At 40.4% G+C, this 21,092-nt stretch overlaps 1 protein-coding gene across 3 annotated transcripts in view; it reads right to left on the bottom strand.

Moving 5' to 3' along the window:
• RARB (retinoic acid receptor beta) overlaps nucleotides 1-21,092 on the bottom strand; it is a 92,238-nt gene that overhangs the window by 32,149 nt on the left and 38,997 nt on the right. For all 3 annotated transcript variants that reach the window (XM_083862285.1, XM_083862284.1, XM_083862286.1), the window contains exon 3: nucleotides 13,695-13,836. In XM_083862285.1, coding sequence (XP_083718411.1) covers nucleotides 13,695-13,836 — 142 coding nt within the window. The remainder of the gene's footprint in view (nucleotides 1-13,694; nucleotides 13,837-21,092) is intronic.

The raw sequence follows: 21,092 nt of genomic DNA, 5'->3' as shown, positions 1-21,092 counted from the left end.
GCAACCTCAGCTGTTTCAGCAGTCACGTTATGACATGAATCACTCCACAAGCCTGCACCTAATTATCAGACTGTCTATTTTGATATATTTTATCTTTTATGTACAATGCCAAAGAAGTTCTTTAAAAATACATTCCAAATATTCTTTCATTAAAAAAAAAAAAAAAAAAAAAAAGCTTCCTTGTCTGGGCTGAAGTTCTGAAATAGCAGGACTAAGTGGACCAGATTATTTTAAAAAGAAGCCACACTAGTAACTACAGGACTGGCTTAAAGAGCTTAATTCTGTCAGTCAGGGTCAAGCAGAATCAAATCCCTATTTCTCCATAAGATCTTTTAAATATGCCCAGTAAACCCAGCACATAACATTTTTACATTAAGTGCTTTCACAGCACCAGACCAGCCTGATGTAGTGATCACACAAGATGCAAAGCAGACAGACACTTGTTTCCAGGAAATAGAAAGATATTAAGAAAAGCAGCCTTTTTATTTTTTATTTGAAATCAAAGTGATTACTGAGGGCTCTGCAACTTCCAGAGCAAGATTTAGTGCACACAAGGGAGTTCATTTTGAGAAGGCAAGCAGGCAGCAGGTCAACACAGAGTTAACTCAATAAAATAATAATTTCTACTTGGATAAACTGACCTAGTTTTCCCAGACTTCTCCATGAAAACAAAGGATGCAACTTGGACATGAGATGATGTCTGAAAGGGAAGCCAAAGGCTGGGCAAGGAGACTGAATTCAACACACAGCTGGTCCTTAACTAAATGAGGGTGGTGGTCCCCTGTTGGCACTAGAAGTGATTACCCAGCAAGGATCACCTGGCGTTACAGGAGGCTGCTAACCTTGTCTCATTCATGCTCATGACAAATCTTTCATGTCTGTCACCAGTGTGGGGTTGGGCCCTGAACTCATTGCACACAGGTTGTGTGCCTGCTTCCAGTTAGGATGGTCTTCTCCAAGACTGTGGCAAGTGAAAAATACACTAACAGAAGGGTTTCTATGAGGTCCTCAGGATATTGTTCTAGGGCTACAATCCCACGGGAAGCATGGGCTAAACACTCAAGATTTCCAAAAGCAGAGGTTTATTCAGTTCCTAAAAGAGCTGATGAACATCCACGTGCCCAGCCAGCTGCAGAACTGCCCAGAGCACCAGGCTGCATGGTAGGTACAGTGCAGCCAAGTGCCCCAGGGCCTGGGATGTACAACATGGAGGACAGGAACAGACGAGGCTCCTTCCCACCCCCCTTGTAACTCATCCCGAGATTCTGCAAATCTGAACACAACAGACAACTCTTCATTTTGGGATTCAACCCAATGTTATTTTCAGCAAAGCTTTGTTGTGCTGGAACACCTCCAACCAGCTCAAGTTAAACAATTTGCCCAGAGAAAATGTTCAATGAAGGGGAAACATAAAAGTATGCACAGAAAGAGGCCTGAGTCCCCCTCTTTTCTAATCCATCACACAGCATTAGGGATTAAATACTCATTAAAAATATATATAATAAACTGTTAAGACAGGGTATCTAGTGATTCCTCTTAATTGCTTCATTTTTCCCACACCCTAGTTTCTAGGGAATATTTTTAAATATTCCTCCTCCATTAGTGCAAAGCCCCTTTACCAGAGGGTTACCACCCTGCCTCACTCCCCCAGCCAAGAAAGAAGATCCCAAACCTCATGGGTTTATACTGCACACCCTATGAGTGGCAGCTGATACGTCTGTGCCAGTTTATGTATGTTCACACCTTACAATGCCTAAATTCTAGTAGGAAGAATGTTCCTAATAAATGTGAAAATAGCTGTAGCTGACTCAGAAAATAACAGGAAAAGTTGCCAAGAAAAGGCTTTGACTCTCTTTTGAGGACAAACAGGATTTAAGCCTTCTTCAGAATTAAAGGAATAAAATATTTATGCTTATTCTCCTCTGGCCCTGTTTATTTTTCCTTGTGTTATGAGAGAGATTTGAACATAATAGGGCTTATTTTTCTTAGTAACAACTATCCTCTTGCTTTTATTTATTGTCTTTTTTATTATTTTCATTCCTTTTCCATTTAAAATTATTTTCTGGATGTTCTGATTTAATAGCAGTGTTTGCCCAAAGAGGCATTCAAAGAAGGGACAAGGGAGAAAGCATGCATTGAGCTTCTCTTCCAAACTACTGAAACGGCAAATCAAACATCTTTCTTGTAAAAAAGTGCTGTCAAAAGGCACTTATGAACTAACAGTCAGTTGTTCCAAGGATCTGGATCACATGGGTTTGATCCTAGAGCTACTTGATGGGATGGCCAGATGGTGCAGCACAGCACAATGTGGGCTACAAGACTGAAACACACACTGAGCTCTGGATCTCTTCACCAATCTTCACAAGACTCCTAATTGGAAACACAAGAGTTCCCTGCCCAAGAGAGGCATCCTGGTACTGTCAGAGAACAACTCAAGGTCCCCTAAACCTAATGCTTCATTCTTCCAGCTCAACAACGTTCCTGTATCAGAAAAAAAAGCTCCTTGATGAAATTTCAGATGTGATGCTTTTTTGAGTGTCTTCTCCCAATTGTGTCTCCACTAGAATCAAAACATACTATATCACAGGTCACCTAGAAGTAGTACTATGGCAAGAAAAACATGGGATAGTCCTCGAATGAAGCACAGCTGTGGTGCAGTGAGGGATGCTGAACATGTGAGGTGCAGCAGTTCAGCACATAAGGATATTCACTTACTGCTGATTTGTTCTCTTGGGCTGGTGTCTCCTCTACTGATGTCTCCAGCTTACAAAATGGCTAAGACCTGTGCAATGCCACTATTTGCCTTCTTGAGATATAGGAAAAACTCTCATGTATTAGCCAACGTCTTATACTTAATTTTTAGAACTATAAAAAGTACATCTCAATCTTTGCCACTGGAACATTCTCTAGAAGTACACAGTATATAAAATTACTGTACTTCATAAGAGTATACGTAACTTGTGGATCCTTTGAAATGTAAAACTCCCCATAAACTTCAGGATTTCCTGGCAATTTCCATTTTTTTCTGCTTCTCTTATGTTGTGTTACTAATTCCATGATGCAAACTGTAATCAGCTTGTCAGGAGTTAAAAACAAGGAGAAATGGGAGGAAGCAAAGGATTTGAAGCAGCGCCCATTGCACCAGGGCTGACTGACAGCAGAAAACCTGTTAATGATGGAAACAGGAGGAGACAGAGCAGGTGACAACAGTGTCCCTGATCGACCAGTGTGTCAGGGAATGCTCCTTCAACCATGCAGTGACGTCTTCGCCAAAACCACTTGCAAAGTGAACAGGGACCTAGCACCCTCAGCCATCTGACAAACTGTGTGTGCCCACTGCTGAAGGAGTAAGGCGGTCCACAGCATTTCTAAAACACTTTATCACCCAGTTTTGTTCAATTTAGTATCTCTGCGATGTTTTAATCTATCCTCACTGCTAAGTTTTCCTATTTAATTTCTGGCTTTTTTCCCCTCAAGCTCTCAAGTTTTATGGTAAAGAGTTTCCCAGGTTCAAATACATCAAGTTCTGCCTCCCAGAAATCACTGATGGTGGAGCACCAACCTCCTTAGTATAGGGAAAAAAAAAAGCAAAATTGCAAAATGCACAACACTATCTGCCAGTAATCCTTCTTCGTCCAAGTTTAAAATGGCAAATGTTTAAAAATATAATGCATTGAAAATGATACAAATGTAATACGCTTTGTTAGTCTTTTATTTTCAATGGTTTGTAAAGTCCTCCCTCTGAGGATTGGACTTAAATCATTCATTAACTTGAAGCTGATTGCTTTGCCCTGCAAAGGGGGAAGAACATGGATTTCTCAGATGCAACCTAATTTCCTAACAGAAACAAAAACAATCTGATAAAATTCAGTTACCAAAACAATCTATCATACCCTAAACAGAAGTGTAAACAAATTAAATCACAAAATGAGCTCCTTCACTGAAGTCTAACTTTATGGAGAGTTTTAAAATTAACATTTCACATGCTTTGAAGTTGGAAGAAAAAGAAAGAAAGAGGGAGATGGGGAGAGAGGGAAAGAGGGAAAGAAAGAGGGAAAGAAGGAGGGAAAGAAAGAGGGAAGGAGGGAAGGAGGGAAGGAGGGAAGGAGAGAAAGAAAGAAAGGAGAGAAAGAAAGAAAGAGAGAGAAAGAAAGAAAGAGAGAGAGAAAGAGAGAGAGAAAGAAAGAGAGAGAGAAAGAAAGAGAGAGAGAAAGAAAGAGAGAGAGAAAGAAAGAGAGAGAGAAAGAAAGAGAGAGAGAAAGAAAGAGAGAGAGAAAGAAAGAGAGAGAGAAAGAAAGAAAGAAAGAAAGAAAGAAAGAAAGAAAGAAAGAAAGAAAGAAAGAAAGAAAGAAAGAAAGAAAGAAAGAAAGAAAGAAAGAAAGAAAGAAAGAAAGAAAGAAAGAAAGAAAGAAAGAAAGAAAAGTAGGTCAGCATGTTTCCCCAGCATGTCTTTCTGACTCCATTAAAACTGTCTGTCAGATGACTAACCATGCCTGTAATCCAACTAAAAGCATGTTTGCTTTCTGTTGCACTTTTTGCCATGGGAAAGGAAGAATTCCACTTAGCTTTAACTCTGAAATTCAGGTAAATGTCTCCAAAGTCAGACAATTTCCTCACATTTACTTACCAAATCTGTTTATATCAACAACAAGCAACTGGTTATGGATGCACGACGCTGAGAAATGATCCCACAGCTCATTAAATGCCGATCAGCCACAGGCACCGCCTGTAGGGCTTTAAGCTACAACTTGTAGAAGTCAGGTTTCAGAGCTGCTGTCTGATTGACAGACTTTTCATAAGACCTAGATTTAGACATTTACGAGCTTTCAGAAACAGGCAAGCAAGCAAACAAGTACTGGAGGAAAATAAAATGGGGCAAAACCATTTCTCTTCATTTTGGGATAGAGGACATTAAAATTCTAACGCCTTATGATCTTTCTTTTTCCTTTTATAGAATTGGCAGCTGAGTGTTATTTAAGTTTGGATAGAAAGGGTGTTATTTCTACTCCTTGTACACCATCTACTTTAAAAAATCCTTTACACTTTCCACATGAGCACTGAAGGACTGGAAATTAACTGTTCTGATGTATTTTAAAATGAGCATGTGATACAAAGTCAAACTAAAAACAAATCGAGGCTATTTTTAGAGCACAGTCCTAGGGCCAGCATCCCAGCAGGAGGAGTTGCAACGTGTCAGTCGGCTTATCACAGGCACGGCAATGGAAAACTCCCTCTGCTCTAACAATTCATCCAGTGGATGAAAGTGAGCTGTGAGAGCCTGACAGCAGCAGAGGGAAATCCATGGCCTCATCTACTTATGGAGAGATCTTCCTAAAGCGCCTTTGAGTGCTTACTGGTTTCCGAGTGCCTGCTTTACATCTTCCACACCATCAGCGCGGGAGCTGCTCTCTGCAGAGAGGCCAGCAAGACAACAGCTTTGCTTCTTTGCCTTCTGCAGAGGCACCTACCCTGTGCGAGACCATCTCCAGTAAAGTGATCACCAGGAAAATAAAAGTTTGCAGATATAAACCAGCTGGAAGACATACACATTCTCACACTTGTTTCTTCTTCTGAGGGGAAGGACCAAATAACCCTCTCCTTTGAGAGAGTCTTTCAGGAACACTCGGGTTGCTGCAGTTCAGACTTCCCAGAACTCTTGGGAACAATTTACTGCATTTCTCATGAACCTTGGCTACTGTAGATAACATTTTCAGGTTGGCTTGACAACCAAATAAGCCATGTTTAGCTTCAAGGCCCAGAACACTGGCAATTTGCTCGTTCCCAGACTGATATTTATCTCATTGACATTTCTCCATCCTTTGGATTCAACATATCTAAATAAAAAAAAATAAAATAAAAAAATAATAATAATAATAAAAAAATAAAGCATTCGAAGGGAGAAAAAAGATACCAGAGAAATCACAAGGGCCAATACAGAAAGCAAAGCCACATGGCACAATGTCAATTAGAAAGAAAGATGCAAAGATGCCCCACATCCCCAAACAACGAAATGATCCGAATGAGGAATACGAAGCGGTGAACTGAGTGCATAAAGGAAGAATAGAGGCTCTGAAACAAAGCTTTTGAGGTCATGGGATTGGGGTCTCAGCAGTTATGTCCGCATGACAAAGCAAATGTGGCTTCAGCATCATTCTTAGGAGTGCAAGGACTGGGTAGGGACTGGCTACCTCCAGATTTCCCATCTGCTCTTACAGCAGCATTGCCCAGCACAGGACAAGGCAGAAAGGATAACCCAGGTTTTTGCTTGCCATGAAAGCAGCTGGGATACTAAACTGAAGAAGAGGCAAAGGTGACCTGCAATGGCAACACAAATGCATAGAGCCAGTGCCTCTACATGTACAATTTGGAATAATGCTATAAACTAAAGTGGGGGAAGAGAAATAACAGAAAAAAGGCCAAGAAAAGAACAAGATCTCTGTTGAGAAGTGATTTTGTAAGAGATATTTGCCCAAAATGCCTTTTACTGGGAAGCTGACAAAGTAGAAAGTATCTTACGAATCCTAAAACACCTCAAAGGTATAAAACAAAAAATATGCAAAGTTAGACCTGTGTCAATGCCAACTGTTCTCAAGGAAGGGCCCAATCTCCAGAGAAGGATCTCCACAGAAGGTGGTACATGGCAGGACTGCCACAGAAACCTGAGCTGCAAGCACCATGGGCTCCTTTAAAATAAGGATGAGTTCAGCAAGGTCTGAGAACTTTGCTAGAGCACTGAACAGTAGCAAGCACTTCTCTATAGTGTGCTGAAGGTCTAAGCAGAAATCAGACTGTGTGTGCATTACGCTTTTTCCAGGCACTAGTTATCTTAAGTTTCACGTGTAAGGAAAGAAAAGTTGTACAAGGACTCTGTGCCACTCAGTTGAATATCTTCCACAGGACAAGATGAGAGCATTCAGAAAGTCCTTTCCTAAAGCACATCTCTTTCAGAGCATGGTTGGGTACTGCAGTACAAATGATTAGTGTAATAACTTTAGAAATGTCACAAATTTAATAAAACACCTTGTTAAGCAAAAACGTAAGAAAGGCACACATTTACAATCATCGAGGACTAGGATAGATGGATGCAGACAAAGGCTGCAGAGAGCACACGAGCCCTGGTAACTTCTGCCAGGATCTGTGTTGTCATAGAGACAGCAGAGAGCGTTGAAAAGTTCACCACGGTAGCTATACCTTAGTGAATAAGTCTTAATGTAACTTCCAGCTGAGGACATGTAATCAATCTCTGTATGAGCTTATTGAAGGAATTCCCTTTATGCTTACTCAATCCTCAAGAGTCCAAAATCAGGGAAAATATTTTAAAATATATATTTTACTACTTTTGAAGACAAGCCAAGCGCTTCTTTTGGACTGGGAGAGTAGAGCTGGTAGTGGCAGGAAGATAACTGTTTCTTCTGAAAAAGAAATGTAAAACATGAAAAACTTGATAAAGATATTAAATTTAAAAAACCCCAAAACACTAGCACCAACCAAGAGAAAAAGCATGGAAATTCTAGAGCAGCCTGGCAAGTTGGGTGACATGCAGCAGTTTCTCCTCCGTTCCCCAGACATTTTCCCTGCAAAGGTGGATGCAGCCGTGGCATCTCACTGCTGCTCTTCTGTTGGGTTCAATCACCTCATGCCCTTTCACACTGCAAAACACAGGGCTTTCCCTGTTCTTTCTTCTCTCTCCATGCCCTTCTCCTGGCATCTCTCTCTGCAGTGGCATTTGACCCCTGGTTTACCTTCCTCAGGGCAGCAGCACCCCGTGACCTTTCTCAGGTCCCTGCTTCAGGCTCTGTCCCACCACTTGGGAGGTATGGGACACTGCAGCCCACAACAAGCAGCACAGAAACAGTGCCAGGGGTTGTTTATTGGCCGAGGTCTTCAATTCTTAGCTTACACAATTATGGGGTTTCTATGCAAGGAAGGGGGGGGAAAAATTTTGCAGCAGTAGCGTGCTGCAGTTTAAAGTTACAGCTATTTGCATAATGCCTGAAAGGCAAGGAATGGAAGAAAAACAGAACATTAGGACGCTATTCTTACTTTTCCCTAACATTTTAGGATATAAAGATCAGACTAATTACCAGACAGTCTTGAGTTGAGCAGGGTTCACTAATCACACTCAGCTTGAGGAATTAGGAGAGAATTTACTTAGCCGCATCATGAAAGGTGCCAATAAATTGTTCAGCTGGAGAGTTAACATAATAAAAAAAATCATTTTTTATTTTATTTTCTTTAGCAGTTTATTAATTGCTGCCTGAAATACTTTTCTGAAACACAACGAGCTGCAAATGAATTCATGGGCTATTAATCTGCTGTACATGGCACTGGAGGGAAAGCTCATTAGGTGAGTTGATGCAATTACTGCTATTACATAACCATCTTCACAGAACATAGAGTAAATTATGGATAATAACATTCAATCTAAGTTGTTCCTTTAAACATTAAAGCTGGCAAGTGAAAGCGATGCAAAATCAGGGGTAAAGGCTAAAACACAGAAGAGGCAGACCCCAAAAGGAGAAAGGAAAAGCAGATCTGCTTCTTTGAAGACAAAAAAAATGATGTAAAAAGTAAGAGATGTTTGTTTAACCATGAGAAACAATGCACAACAAGTAGAACCCAGTTCTCTACAAGAGAATTTTAATTGTATGTAGATAATTTTCAGCCACCCAGCATAACAAAGTGTGCATTATCCCTGGCAGAGCACAGGCTAACACTAGAGCACTGTGGTTTTTCTTGCAGGAAGACTCTTCCCCATTAGCTTTGCTCTCATCTTAAAAAAACTCCTCATCAGTGATATTGAGAATTTGGCACTAACTTTTAAAAGTTCCCAAATTTCACCCTGAAAAAAAAAAATACAAGTTTTTCTATCTGATCAGCAACTGACAAAAATCTCCAAAACAATCCATCCTTAAAATCAAAAGGAAAAATATGTGATCACTATGGCTTGGGCATAGCTTCCCCACTATCTATACTCTCCAATTCTTAATTTAATTGGTATTTTCACAGTTTACATCTTTCTACTTTCAAAGCACTTACAACACAAGGTCTCCCAGCCCCTGTGAAAAGACGTAACTTTTACCTCTCAAGATAGGAAAGACAGAATAATCAGCTTGTAGGGTTTAGAGAGAGGAATTAGTCCCAGAACAGAATTCAAGGGTGTGTGATTTCCACTCTGATATTTAGCTCCTGCCTCTCGAGAAAGCAAGTTAACAGGCAAGGCAACTAATCTGGAAGTTTTGAAAAAGCCCCCAGCCACTGCATGGTATTTAAGCATCCAGTTGAAAATCTAGCCTGTAGCAAAGCAGACACAATTCCTAAATCCAGTGCTTCCTGCTGGCTAAAAAGAATAAAATAACCCCAGTTCAGTTCTGAGTAACCTCTAAATAAAGTTTGCATGTATTCTAATTAATTCACTTTAAAATGACATCAGTGAAATCTGCATGAACTTCTCAAATGCAACTATGCAGACTAGTCCTCCACTTAGCCACTCACTACGGGTGGAATCATGGTTCATTAAGGAGTCTGAAAAAAATTAAAGAGAAATAAAAAATACAAACATGACAGTTCCTCAAGTTGATGTTTCCTGCTTTGCCAATTTCAACCAGAATGAAAATAAGTAAATCCATTAATTCTATTGTTCAGTAGCAGAATGTAATGCCATGTTCCAAGAAGCACGAACATTTAAATATTGTAAGACTCACGTCTGTGACAAAGAGTAACAGACGTTTCTGGGCAAGTTAAAAAAAAAAAAAAAAAAAAAAAAATACAGAGCACAGAAACCAGATTCTCTCCTCTTCATGATAATTTCCCTGCATTCCCTCCCTCCTTCCCTCCCTCTAGAGAGGTTAATTGTAAGCAGATTTGCAAATCTGAACATTGCTTCAGTGCACTGAAGTAATCTGGAACAATTCTGTGCCTTTATAAACACAATTTGTCGCTATTAGAGCTCACTGCAGACAAGGTTTATGCCAGTATGAAGAGGGCTTCTCTGCATCACACCCCGGTGCGTGGGCTGGGTTGTGTCTGCGGGGACCCCAAATATCATCAAGTATGGAGACAGTCCCTGCAGCCTGCACAGTTTATGAAAAAGGATGGCAGCTAAGAGCTGCTGGGATAAGTTGTGGCAGAAGGGAGCTCCATTTTCTTCCCCCTTACACCCTACAAAAAAAAATCCAGTTTAGGCTGTCTTTATGAGCAGGCTTCACCTTACAAAGTGACTGTTGCAGCATCCTGCTTGAAAGAGCCCTTTCTTGCCGGAGAGCGCTGCCCAGGCTCCTGCGCGCTGCCCTAATCGCAGGAGGCAGCGCGGAAGGTGCGAGCCCCGGCAGTCCCGGCACCGTGGGCGGGCACCGCGCTCCCGCAGCGCCGCGGACAGCGCCTCATACAAGGGCAAGGGGTGCTTTCCTAAGGCTCTCCATCACATAATGAGCCACTGTCAGCCTTAAGTAGCCTTCCCACTCCGGTAGCAGCAGCAGCAGCAAAAAAAAAAAAAAAAAAAAAAAAAAAAAAAAAAAAAAAAAAAAAAAAAAAAAAAAAAAAATCTGTGAGATCACCGTTTGTCTCTAGGTGGTGATTAAAAACACCAAACAGGCTGGGAGGCTACGGAGGACAGAAGTGGTTTGGAGTGGGGTGCAGAGCCTCAGCCGTTCCTACACTCCCCTGAGCACTCCTACATGAGCCATATAACGATCCCCAAACCCGCTGCGGTGCTGGTGCAGGACTGGCTCCCGGCCCTGAACCGGGAGCTGCAGCTCAAGTCTCGGGGACAAAGCTCTGGACTTTCTGAAGGAAGGGTATCTGATAAAAGACAGCGGAGTTTTAGTTCAAGCTGTGTTTTGTCCTGTTGTAGGATGATAAGGCAGTCATCACTAAGCCGTTTCCCCTCACACTCTTTGTCTTTACTATCAGGAGCACAAACTTTTTGCAACAGGGACTACACAATGAAAGAGGGTCCCTACAACTATTGGGATCCAGTTTCAGCAGGTCTTGCAGATAATATCACAAGGCAAATAGCTCCACTCCTGCCCTGGAGGTAGTGTAGTTATTGACCTCTCTTGATCAGATCTGGGGAGTAAAATGGGGTCGAAGATAGCTTTTTTCCCCCCTTACACGAACAAAACAACCTATAAAGAAATGCAAATTCGGTGCATTCCTTCAACATCTCACTTCATTCTCTGAAACAAGATAAAAGCACACAAGAAATGCTCAGTATCTCTTCTCTTTCAAACACTGTACTCCCATTCTTAAACCCCTACTTATCACACTGGCCATGCACCCAGTTCCCATCTCTCCTCTGATGTTTGTGAGGAACACTCATTAAGCTCACAGGGAGCTGCATATGCAGGTATTTTTGCATGCCCTTTAAAGACAGAACAAATAAACACGGAACTGTAACTTTTAAGCACAGATTACTCTGTATACTGAAAACCAGCATCTACTCCTCCTTAGCTCCTGGGAACAGACCTTGGGGTTCCTATTTGCCGGTGTCATCGTGATTACTTTCCCCTTTTGGGACTGGGTTGAGCATTGTAGGCTTGTTTCCCTGTGAGATTTCTCTGATGCTTTTTCTGTCCTTTGTTCATGGCTTTCACATTACAAGATAACAGAATTGTAAGAAGATAAAAAAAAAATAAAATGTGAATAATGCACTGGGGGAAAAAGAAAAACCTCTATCTGGTAAGAAAAAGCCGAATGACAGATGTGCCTTTGTTTACATAAACTTCTAAAGAAATGGAGTTGAAACCTAGAGATATGTATGAAAGAAGGTCAGATAAGAAAATAGTTTCTCAAATCTCTTAAGAGATGAAAAGCTCCTGTTTATGAAGGGATAATACAGAATCACTTCAGACTTAGTTCTTAAACCCAGAAGACAAGACACACTGCATTCAAACTGATGACATTTAAAATAATTTCTCTGTTCCCTTGCAAATGCCTTCTACAGAAATGCAGCCAGAGGACATCCCTCACTTCTCTCCAGGATCCTCTGCTCCCCCTCCAACCTGTTATCCCCCTTTCGGTGCCTGTAGAATTTTGAGATAAAGGCAACTGCCAAAGGGCAACTTCACTCAGTTCACCCCAGGAAACAGGCAGAGCAAAACCTTAATTCCTGCTGGCAAAGCTCCAGCTACCCTATGGGAGAAAACAATCCATCACCTAAAAGGCAGTAAGTCTTTATAGTTTATCCAAAGTAACTTTGGTTAACATGTTAGAAATACTGCTCATACTTCCAAAACCTACTCCAATGTGACGTTACAGCATTTAATAAGATTACTATTTCACGTCAGCAATAAAGTCCTTAGGAACTCGGGATCAACAAGCCCTCAGGTGAGGAAAGTACTTTTTCTTCTCTTCCAAACTGCATCATACTGTTTTTATCAAAGAAAAAAAAAGCTTCATGTGCACAGGTGCATATGCAGTGAAATAGCTATCAATAAAATCCTCCTCATTCAATCTCATATCTTTGCATTTAGCCTACCCTCTCTTTTACTCCCATCATGGTCTCCACTCCAACAGATCTATACCTAAGTGTAGGTATTGCCACTTCAGGCATACAAGAAGACTAGAAAACTCAACAGGGACAGTGAAATTATGAAAATCCTAAGACCTCCTCCCTCACTAGCTTGAAGCTTTCCAATAATCACAACTTCGCATTTCCATGAAAAGGAGCTGGAAACACAGCACAATGGTCCTAAGGATGTATCTGGTTCTTTCTCCATTTCTCAACACTCTTTCTCTGAGAGGAAAGAGAGGGTGGGAGAGAGAAATGGGATGCAATGAGGAGGAACAAATGTAACTTTAGGACCTCTAGCTACTGACCAAGAACAGAGAAGGGAACTACTGGGATGTCCCACACAATTCAGGGATGTAAAATGCTGAAGATGAGAACCAGTTTAAATCACAGTTGAGATATAAATGCTTCATCACAGTCAAATTGTTTTTTTCCTGTGATCTTAAACTCTCTCCAAGAAACTCTTGTGGGTGAATTAAAGTTAAAAACTGATGTTGGGCAATTTTCCCTCCTCTCTTATGCACACACTGCAAATTTCTGTAGTGGTTATTACTGGAATTGACCTACTGACACCAGGAACATCGCTGATAGAAGTAAAAACCCTCAACAATCGAACAGATCACTACACCAGAGACTTTTTCCCTACTGCAATCAATCCAATCAAAAATGAGAAAGTTTAAGAAGCATTAACCCATGGGATCTGAGAAAGGCTTTTTAAGCTGTATTTTCAGTCTTGATGGAGATACCAATAAACCGGAAAAACATATTTCTACATAAATATTTTAAAATGTTAATTTAAAGGGCAAACCAGAGATTTCTAAAAAAGAAGGGAGAGGAAAACCCTTTGAGGTTTCGGTGTGCTTTGCATAGTCAGGTTTACTGGCTTTGCAGGTTTAGAGAAGCATTTGCCAGCTCAGTTCACCTTTCAGAGAGGGTCTAGGCAGTAAGAGCTTTTAGGCTGCAGAGTTAAGGACTCTGAAGTTTGTAAATACAAGTCTAAAGTTGTGTACCTGTACCTGTAAGTACAGGTCTAAAGTTGTGTACACAAGTTGTGAACCTTTCCCTCCACACAAACACAGATACTGGCTTCAATCACATAATTGCATAATAATTTTTTTCCCCTTAGCACTGCCACATATATGTAGGATATGACAAACAATAAATTGTTTCTGAGACAACTTACATTCTTTGGACATTCCCACTTCAAAGCACTTCTGTAGTCTGCAGTACTGGCAGCGATTTCTGGTAACTTTATTGATAACACAGTTTTTATCTCTGTGACATGTGTAAACCATGTTCTTCTGGATACTCCTGCGGAAAAAGCCCTGGAATCAAGAAAAAAGAAATCAAGTAAGCTTCTGAGCTTTCCATGAACCTTAGAGACAGGCACAAATCTTGCTTTAAAACAACAAAATAAATTCAAAGTGATGGTTGGAGTATGGCATCTTTAAAGACTCAGTCTTACTATAATTTAGTACTGTTTGTTGCAACATAAGACTCATCTCTTAAATAAAAACTAATTATCTAATGCATCCTAAGGCCAAAATAAACAAAGCTAGAACTGGTAAGAGCATTCAGGAAATGAAGTCCTAGATTTTACAAAAAAGCTCAACTAAAAATCGTTTGAGCTTATGAATGTAAGTAATGAGTTGGGTAAACAACAGCCTTCCTAATAGATCCACTTTAAAGTCAGACACTCATCCAATAACACACAGACTCTCTCAGCCAGAAGGTGCCATCCATTTTTGTTACTGCAGAGATTCTCTAGTTTGAAGGGTGCACCTCAAAAGAGAAATAATTTGAAACCCAGGTCTCTTAACTGCTGAGACTCCTACAGCAATTAATGAGGCTTCTGCAGGTGGAAGAGTTCCAGTATCAGGTTATTGAGTTGTGAACTTGTAAAAGTTGCCAATTACAGCACTTTTTTTCTTACTCAGATACAGCTGTGAAAATAATCAAGTAATTACAATGATCTCGAACAGAAATTTTAAAACCTAGAGGTCTGGTTTGTACTTAAGGAACACCATTTGACTGAACTCCTCCTTCAACAAGTAAAAAAGAGAAAAATAGCCATAAATGGTAAGGTTAGGTGGCACAGAAAAGAGGCAAAACCCAAGTTCATTTCTTTATCTGCACTAAACCCCAAGCTTTAGATAAAATCATGTAATAATGAAGAAAAAAAAGAGGATTACTTTAAGCATTTTAGAGCTCAACCCGCAGATATTCAGAGAAAGTATTTCTGCAACAGACATTTGGAAATTTGACAGCACTATTTAACCTTCTCACTCAGATTTCAAAAATCGTTTCAGCAAGCACCAGGGTCAAATTTCAGTCAACATCACAGCATTATGGAAGAATAGTTAGCAATTTAATATTTGTTGGAGGGCTTGAGAGGTTAAAACTCTTCAACCAGCCACATGTTTACACCCTACAGGGAAGCTGTAAACTTGATGCCGCAGACGATAGCTGTGTGCCCACAATGCATTTGTCTGAAGATGCAATCATGGTGAGCTATAAAATCGGCTCTCCTCGAAGCGCTCACCGAGATACGGGAGCAGTTCAAAAGACAAAACTCCCATCGTTCAGAGCTGACTGAGAGACTTTCTGGCTATATGATCAGGGAGTGGTAGGGCAGGCAGTAAGGGCTGGTCATAAATTCCTTGCACAACCAAAGTGTTATAGATGCTAATGTTATGAAAATACCTCAGATTCACTCAGAACTGAAAAATACCTCCTTAATCAGGTAACCCCTGGCAAAAGTTTTCTGCAGCTCTTGCACAGGCAAGCCTCATCCTGAGGTTAGCTCCTCTGATATAGGAGATATTTAATACTACCATCAAACAAGAAAATAAAAACCCACCACATTTTTCCTTAAGCTACTGGACACAGAAGAATAATTTAAAGCTATTTGTTTGGATTATTTAAACCTTTCAAGTTATCAATAAACATTGCTATTTTATATTCTACACTTCTGATCATTAACACTGCTTGAATTGTTGCAATGGCAAGTATGGCAAGTATATGTACATTTGTTTACTTGCCAAAAAGAAAAGTTATGGCAATATTCACTCCTTTCTTGCTTTGATATTCCCCCGTGATGCCCAGCTCTGGGGTAATTGCTGATGTGGCTAACAACAGTGAGGCATCTGTGGCATCTATTTTGGTTTAATTCAACAGCCAGAACATGTGAGCTGTGTTGTTTCAAGAATTTCTCTACAGCTTATTTGGTCATCGCTTTCTAGCTGGAAAGATGCAGGACAAGCCAAAACTGGTAACTTCTATGGCAGCCATCCCAGCCTAATCCAGTGCTGCTGCAGGTGATTTGACACCTACAGCCACCATTGGCATTATTCTCCTACCACCAGCCTGATAGGACAAGAAACAAAATGGCCCAAATGTACAAATCACTCAATACTGCGAAAAGAATAAACAGTCTTCTCCAAATACATCTTCACCAAAATATAACCAGTAGCAAATGGCACCTACTGATCAGTTGTTCTGATATATAGCTGCAGGGTGTGCATCCTTATAAGCCAGGGTTTAATTACAGCCCATCAGGAAGGAAAGCAGAGGAGCCTGCCTCAGTCCTTACCAGACAAAGCTGACCACACAGTGGAACTGAAAAATGTGATCCATCTGCAGACAGCAAGTATAAAGCATTCATGAACTCATTACTAATAAAAAAGGCTTAAGAAGGACAAATTTGGAAAAAGCAGATCTCCAGGTCGAAATGAAGACAGTCTCCTCATCAGTCTAACCTCCCCAGGCAATGTCCTCCCCAGAGTGAAAGATACAGAGGAGGATACTAATTGTGGAAGCTTTGACTGCCGTTTGACAAATTACTTTTTAACACCTGTATTTTATTTTCTTCCTGGATTTACTCATGGAACATAAATAAAAACTTGTTATGATGAACAAAGTATGTTATAAATGAAAAAATATTCAGGTGAAAAAAAAGGTGTAATGTGGTAAGGTCAAAGCTAAGGACATGGTTCTTAACAGTGCATTACTGCCCACAAGTATTCTTCAAGTCAGCATTGGGATACCATTCCTTGTAAGATTTGTGACAAACTCATTTTAAAAGCTCAGAAATACATCATCAAAAGATTTGATTTTTAAATCTTCCTCTGGACAGGCACAAAGATTATAATTATCTTTGCACACAAACCCCAAACCAAGCTGTCCTAGGGGGAGGGACAGGAATTCACACACTTGTGGGTGAGGAGCATCATTTGCTGGGGGCTCAGTTTCCCCACCTGCCTCCAGAAGCCTGGTGCTGTGCAGCCACAAGTTATGGATGGCACTGCAAGCAGGGTCATGTTCAGAGATATTTCCTGAATCTGGGCTGAAAAAACAGAGTGTCCTGTCTTTACCTCTGCAGGAGTTTGGACCCCGACTGCAGCTCTGCAGCAAAAGAAAACTGTGCAGGATATGGAGAAGGCAGAGCAGGTGCTTGCTGCCCAGTTAAACAGAAAAGCACATTTAAACCCTTTCAAGGCTGGGTTCCTAACAGCACAAGTATAATAACAGTGGCCTTTTCACTAAAAATACTGAAGATAGAAGCAAGCCTAAGTTTTCCTCCAAGTGATTTCTGTCAAATTACTCCCATCTGATCTCACAACCCCAACAGTTTCTTCAAAAACCAAGAAAATCCAAATGTGACCTGATGTTAAGAAGTTGTCAGAAACTTCAGAGACTGAAAACCACTGCTGCTTATAAATTAATCAGCTTCTAGTGCCATTGGCTCTTGGAAAACAATATACTACCTACTATAATACAATCACATTGAAATTAATCTGTTTGGCTGAATATTTGCATGAGCTGTTTTTATGCAAATATTTTAGCGTCCCGTCCAAATTAACACTCTGTGATAGGAGAAGAGACACTCCAGTGCCAAAAACAATCACAAATTATTCTTTCTTTGTAATTTAAAAACGCTTATGAATACATAAAAAAAAATCCCATTCTGTGAGACATAAAGCATTACTGTCATACATAATTGTTTTTGATAGCGCCTACAAAGTACTTGAATTTAAAGTAGAGGAAGGTACTGAAGGCCTATCAGGAACAGTGATTTACTCTGCTATTCCTTTTATCCACAACTTTTGAAAGGAACATGGATCTTGTGTTTTTATTTTAGACAAGACAAAGCTTTGTGGAAATCACACTTTTGAATTAATTCTGTTTTTCTGAGCTGCTTTTATCAGCATCCTTTACACAGAACATTTTGGACAAACATTTCAATTTTTAATCTCATCTTTTCTGTGTATCATGACACGCTCCTCCCAGGCCCACCAATCTTGTTATCTTAATGGATGACAGATAGAGTATCACTCTGACCATGCCACATTAGGCATCCTCATTTACCGAGTGCAAGGAAAAAATGCTGAGTATAAATTATTCAGAAATCTATTGTATCAGCGTGTGTTCCCTGAGCATCCACCAGTGGCAGAGGAGACAGATTATTTTTCACTTTTAATTGTGTTGATATCTTATCTGCTGCACTGAAAGCAGAGAGTGATATGTGAAACCATATGTATCAAGCAGCAAACAAACCTGGCTTCCTAGGTCTATTGCATAGAAGTAAATAATCTATTTAGTCAATCCAACGCAATGCCGAAGAAACCTCCTCATCCCATTCACCACTTACTTTCGCAGCAGTTGCCTGTGAATGAGTTAAACTTTAAGAGCTTAGTACAGAAGAGAGTGCCCAGAGGATATTACCTATTTCAGTCATATTACCTATTTCAGTCATTATACCACTGGATATCTGAATAAAAAGGACGTCATTAAGGAGGAGCCTTCAAGATAAGGTTACGTGTTCAAACTTATGAAGTCTTATGGATTTGTTAGCATGAACTACTACCCTACATATTTGATAGGGAATCTATACAATGCCCTCTCCTTCCCTGTCCAGTTGATTTTGGCAAGGCAGATGATTTAGAGCTCAAGTTATGCACATGCATGAAGAGATGGATCATTTGATCACAGCAATGTCTTAAAAATATTTTGCCAGCACAGGGCATGCCAAGTCTTATTTGCAGGCATAGTGGGCTTACAGGCTGAAAAGTTGCACTGCAAGCCAGGGACAGGGTAATCAGCAGAGAAGGGCTATTGCAAGCTCAATCTGTTTGAACAGCGTGCTCGGTTCATCTGGTTCAGCTTTGATTACCCTCAAATACAGGCAGCCAGCTATGATTCCTGCAGATTTAGAGGCCATTCTTTGGTAAATTTGCAAAATAAGCTTCTGAGTGAAGCACATTGCTTCTTTATCGTAAAAGAAACAAAGGAGTAGGAAGGACTTTTCCATGGTACAGTTTATCAGTCATTTATAAACTCTGACTGAGCTCTGAGAGGAAAGATAAGTCCCAGTAACAACTGAAAAGAAAAGCCTACCACACACCTGAAACCTCTGCCCTTAGCTTTATTCTGCACTTTTTACAAAAGAAATGTTTGTGATGCATGGCCTCTTTTCAATCTTTCTATTTTAATCACTTAAGTTACCCTCTGTCCTTGCTAACCCTGTAAACCCTTGCTAACTTTGTATTTAGAGAAGGTAAAGCTCCCATTCCTGCTCTCTCTGGAGCATCAACAGACATTTAAGGTATCTCTCAGTGATAGGATCTGCATAAAACTGCTTTGTTCTGTGACAAGGGAATTGCCCAGATACCTGCATGAACTAAATGCAGTTCACAGTATTTTTAATAACTAGTGGCAGCAGTCATAGAAAAAAAACAACCCTGCCTCACCAAATCCTGGTAGGCTCAACAGTCAAGCTAGGGCAAGGACACGGAATTTTTAGTTGTTAATCAGGAATATTTACTCTGGGAGGCCTTGGTAATATGCAAGCCTGCAACTGGAGTTGCATAGAAAGACTTACAAAAGACCTATAACCCAGCATATGCTGTTTGGTGACACCATGCACACAAAACACACTGCAAAATGGATGCAGCCAGAACATAAGACCCCACAAGTAATGAAAGCTAGCAAAGCAGCTATCTAAAAGGAAGCTCAAATGAGCTTATTCCCAGTTGCACAGCACTTTTCCAGGATGTCTGCACTGTCTATCACACTTTGGAAGTCACGGCTTGCAGAATAAACAAATTAATCGTCTGACATTGTGGCTGGAAACCACCGCTGGCACAAAATGGAAGCAGCTACAACAATAAGTAAAGGAAGGCTCGCTGCCAGAAAGGAGGGAAATTGTGCTGATGATGTATGTCAGGGCAGGACAGAAAGATCTTTGCAAAAACAAATTTTAAGAGCTGGTAGAGAGCACCTAGAAATGCCAGCCAGCAAGTGGTGGAGGAGTTCAGCACCAACCTGCCCTGGGAAGGGCTCTGGCTTTGTCTGTCATCGCTGGTATTTCCAGCTCGCTGTCCACACTTCTGCTCGTCTAGCCATTCATTCTGCAGATGAAGAGCAGCCAAAGAAACCTAAATTTGCTCTTGAAATCAGTGTGGCAGTGATTTTCCTTCTTTTTAATAGACAGAACTCAAAATGCAATAAAAATAAGCAGCTGTCATCCCATGTCTTGCATATGGAAATACAGACCTGTGGATTTAAGAGCAACCCACTCTGGGGAAAAAAGGTCTATTATCTTTTCATTGTTGTTACACAAATGGAAAAGTTTGAAATATCTCAGGGTTTCCTCATTTCTTGAAAAGAGAAAAGGGCCCAAAGGACATGGATGAGCAGATGAGGAACATGTCACTCCTCTCTAAGCTACCGCAATGGGGATACTCATCTGCAACTGCAAAAAATTCACCAGCAAAGACAGAGAAGGCCTTGTTTGATAAATTCTAATAGATTCTATGGTGAAAAAGGCCTTATGGGCTTCACAGAGCAAAACCAAAAAATTCTGATGACAGAGCTTGAAGAGAATTGTTCATGGGGCTAGTAATATCAATTAGCCATTAGCCTCTGTTAAGGCTGGGAAAAAACACCATTTTTTTATTCTACCCCTTGCTGAAACATCTTCTGATTCCAAAAACCTTGATTTAATGTAAATTTAATTCTTTAAACCATCAAAACATTTACTATTTTTTTTCTGGGGAGTTTGAAACACTTGTGCTGGCCAGCTGGCAGAGAGGCAGCTACCCACAAAACAGGGGAGATGTGTTCCATCAGCTGCAAATCTGCAATAACCAGATTCTTCCAGCGAGGGGTACCACGGCATCCCTAGGACTATGCATGTATTTTTCCACAATTTCGATTTTCACTGAACTCCTGACCTTTTTAGCAAACATGTCAAAGTCTCCAGACAGAACAGTCATCACCTTGAAACAATATGTGAAGGGAAAGAATGGCTGAGATTTTCTGCTTCTCCACTTCAGTGATTTAAACGGAGAGGAAGGCAGTGGTATGTGCTTCCATCTGCTTTTTTCAAATTAAGGAAAAAAAAAAAAGGAGATGGAATGTATATAATTAAAAAGTTACAGTTAACTTCCTTTCAGTCATGTCTGTAGGATGATTTTTGGCCTGCTATGAAACTCCAGATGGGAAGAGTAATGAATATAATTTAATACAAATAACAGGAGATCAAAGAAGCGCTTTTCTGAGTTATTTCACACAGTTTAAT

This window comes from Zosterops lateralis (assembly GCF_965231275.1).
Source record: "Zosterops lateralis genome assembly, chromosome: 1".
In the NCBI taxonomy this organism is placed as follows: domain Eukaryota; kingdom Metazoa; phylum Chordata; class Aves; order Passeriformes; family Zosteropidae; genus Zosterops; species Zosterops lateralis.
The sequence above is the reverse complement of the archived record's forward strand: the minus strand, read 5'-3'. Positions and strand labels throughout refer to the sequence as shown.